At 35.3% G+C, this 3,145-nt stretch overlaps 1 protein-coding gene across 1 annotated transcript; it reads left to right on the plus strand.

Annotated features, from left to right (window-relative positions):
- The first annotated feature begins 398 nt into the window (after nt 1-398).
- Nucleotides 399-1,337, plus strand: LOC101437276 (olfactory receptor 51B2-like). Its single transcript, XM_004477620.2, has one exon. It carries the CDS (start codon nt 399-401, stop codon nt 1,335-1,337), a length of 939 nt encoding a protein of 312 aa, XP_004477677.2.
- Nucleotides 1,338-3,145: the final 1,808 nt, after the last annotated feature.

Consider the following 3,145-nt stretch of genomic DNA (forward strand, 5'->3'; position numbering starts at 1 on the left):
CAAAGAATCAGCCATCACAAGAAAGCAGCTGAGCAAGGATACTATCCATTTGTACTTATTTATCTTTATGCTGTTGTTATCACTTGTTATAAATATTATTTGCATACACTCAATGGCAGTGCCTGATTCTTTAAAAAATGAAGATATTTCTTAATTTGAGAAGCTTTTAATCTTTTCTTTTAATTAAAAAGGCCACCATCCATCATCTCTAGTGTAGCTTACAAATCTCTACTCTTCTTCTGCAGGTTAATAGTTGCAGATTCAAAGTTCAGCATGCATACTTATTATCCCCAAGAACAAGTACTGCGATTGAGGCTACTATGGTATCTCTGCACTGAAAAAGCTGGATTCCTTGGCTCATAGTTTCCAAAAAGCTTCTCTCTAACTGTGGGTCCATTATGTGGCCCAATATGAGTGCTGTCCCCTTTCTGCTGACTGGTTTCCCAAGCCTGGAGGCAGCTCACCACTGGATCTCCATCCCTTTCTTCGCAGTCTACATCTCTCTGCTTCTCGGCAATGGCACCCTCCTCTACCTCATCAAGCATGACTACAGTCTCCATGAGCCCATGTATTATTTCTTGGCCATGCTAGCAGGCACAGACCTCATGGTGACCCTGACCACGATGCCTACTATAATGGGGGTTTTATTGTTGAATCACAGAGAAATAAACCACGTGGCCTGCTTCATGCAGGCATACTTCATCCACTCTCTTTCCACTGTAGAATCAGGTATTTTGCTTGCCATGGCCTATGACCGTTTTAATGCTATCTGCAATCCCTTGAGATACACTACCATTCTCACCAGTACTCGCGTGTTAGCATTAGGGGTGGGGGCATTTATGAGGGGTTTTATAAGCGTCATGCCTATAATCGTGCGTCTTTTTTCATATCCATATTGTCACTCTCATATTCTCTCTCATGCTTTCTGCCTTCACCAAGAAGTCATGAAACTGGCCTGTGCAGATATAACTTTCAATATACTGTACCCTATAGTTATGTTCCCTTTAACTATCTTCCCAGACTTCCTGATCATCATGTTCTCCTATATCATAATTTTTCAAACTGTCTTGGGCATCGCCTCTGGTGAAGAGAGAGCCAAGGTCCTCAATACCTGTATTTCCCACATTGGTTGCGTCCTCATCTTCTATGTCACTGTGATTGGTCTGTCATTCATTCACCGGTTTGGCAAGAATGTACCACAGGTAGTCCAAATTATCATGAGCTATGTCTGCTTCCTCTTCCCTCCTTTAATGAATCCTATCATCTATAGTATCAAGACCAAACAAATTCAATATAGCTTCTTCCGCCTTTATTCTCAACATAAATATGGAAATTAAACTCTGATATGGATGATTGCCCATGGATGATGGTTGGAGTATGTGATTTCTCTGAATGGAATTTCAATATATATCAAATTTTTTTGTCATAGCTCTGTTTCTCTAAAGAAGTAATGCCATTTATGAATCCTTATAGGAAGCATTCCTTGAATTCACAGATTTTCTATGGTTTGGTTCATGGGTTGATATGATCCTTTTCATCCTGTGTTATTGTTCTGAGTGCTGATATGCCTGAAAGATGAAATGCAGTCTGATATTGTGTTTTTTTAAATATCATATTTATAATAAATAAATATAATATTTAATATTTTTATTGCTACATAAAACAAACTATTTTCAGTTCGCTGTATCCATTTGCTTGTATTACTTTGGACTTGTTGGATATATCTTTTGCTCATTTTCCTGTCAACCTGTTCATATTTTGTAGCATCTTATTACATGTGAACACTAAAGTGTAATTTACTTTGCAAATAATTCCAACTTTTTATCTGTCTTTTTAAATCAGAATTTTTTAATGCATATACAAATAATTTCATTTATTGTTTACTTTATGTATTGATTTATTGGGGCCAAACTGATAAACACCTCCCAAATTCAAGGTTCATTTCTATATCTCATTATTTTTTGCAGCAATTATTTTTATAAATTTTATGTAATAGTTGGTTATTATCAGAAAGAAAATAAGGAATTTTATTCAAGCTGTGCCTATTTTCATGGCAATAGCAGTTATATTTACTCAAATATTTGGATGAATTTTAAAGGCATTACTAGGAGGGAAAAAAACAAACTGCTTAGAGATTGAGCCTAAAAAGGAGGCACCTTCAGAACGAGGTAAGCAAAGTTTCTCTGAGGAAGTGTCACTTCAGCTGATGTCTGAGAATGGGCTAGAAAGTACCTAGTAAATCGGAGCTAAGAATATTCTAAGCAAAAATGTGATATGTACAGAGGTCTCATGTGGGATTCATCATGGAACCCTCCAGTAAAAGTGATGACACAAACAGGGTGATTGCTCCAAGGAGAATCTAGAGCAGAAGAGGAGTCCAAGTCACACCACATCCTATTCATCATGGAAAGGCTGTGAGTATCTATCCAGAGTCATGGGGAAATATTGAACGGTTTTAAAAAAGTAAGTGTCATGATTTCATTGATGTTTACACATTATAATCACAGTTTCTGTATATGAAATATAAATGAGTGAGTAAAGAGAGGAACAATATATTAGGAAGTAATATTGGGGTAGTCCCAGAAAGATACTAGCAGCTAAAAAAAAGAAAGCAAAGATGAACATAATAGATATATCTGAACCACATTTGGGATTAAAAATTAGTAGGACATGTGGATAGTTTAGAAAAGTATATGAAAAAAAATTTGAGAGCAACAAAGATAATCTTAAATTTCTGGATTATGTCATTTTAAAGAACGTTAGTACAATCAAGCAAAACATGATTATTGATTATGTATTGTAGATACCAATCAAAAGTTTCAAATATTTTTTTAAAACTGTTCTAGAAATTTGAAGATAGCTAAAACTCCCAATGATGAAGTTGTGACATTAAAATGGCCTTCAGAAATATTCTATGCTGTAATATTGAACTGTCAAGAAAATTCACTAATGTATTAATCAGTTAAACATTGAAATAATTTTTGGTATGTCTTTCTTTTTTGCTTGATTATTAAGAATCATAGCAAAAAGTCATCTGCTAGTATTTGCTAAAAGGTTAGGGAATACCAGACAAAAGAAATAAACTGAAGCTGTTACTCTAAAAAAGATCCTAGAACACGCTGTTGGAAGGGACCTTTAATGGTTA

Source organism: Dasypus novemcinctus, chromosome 10 (genome assembly GCF_030445035.2).
Source record: "Dasypus novemcinctus isolate mDasNov1 chromosome 10, mDasNov1.1.hap2, whole genome shotgun sequence".
In the NCBI taxonomy this organism is placed as follows: Eukaryota; Metazoa; Chordata; class Mammalia; order Cingulata; family Dasypodidae; genus Dasypus; species Dasypus novemcinctus.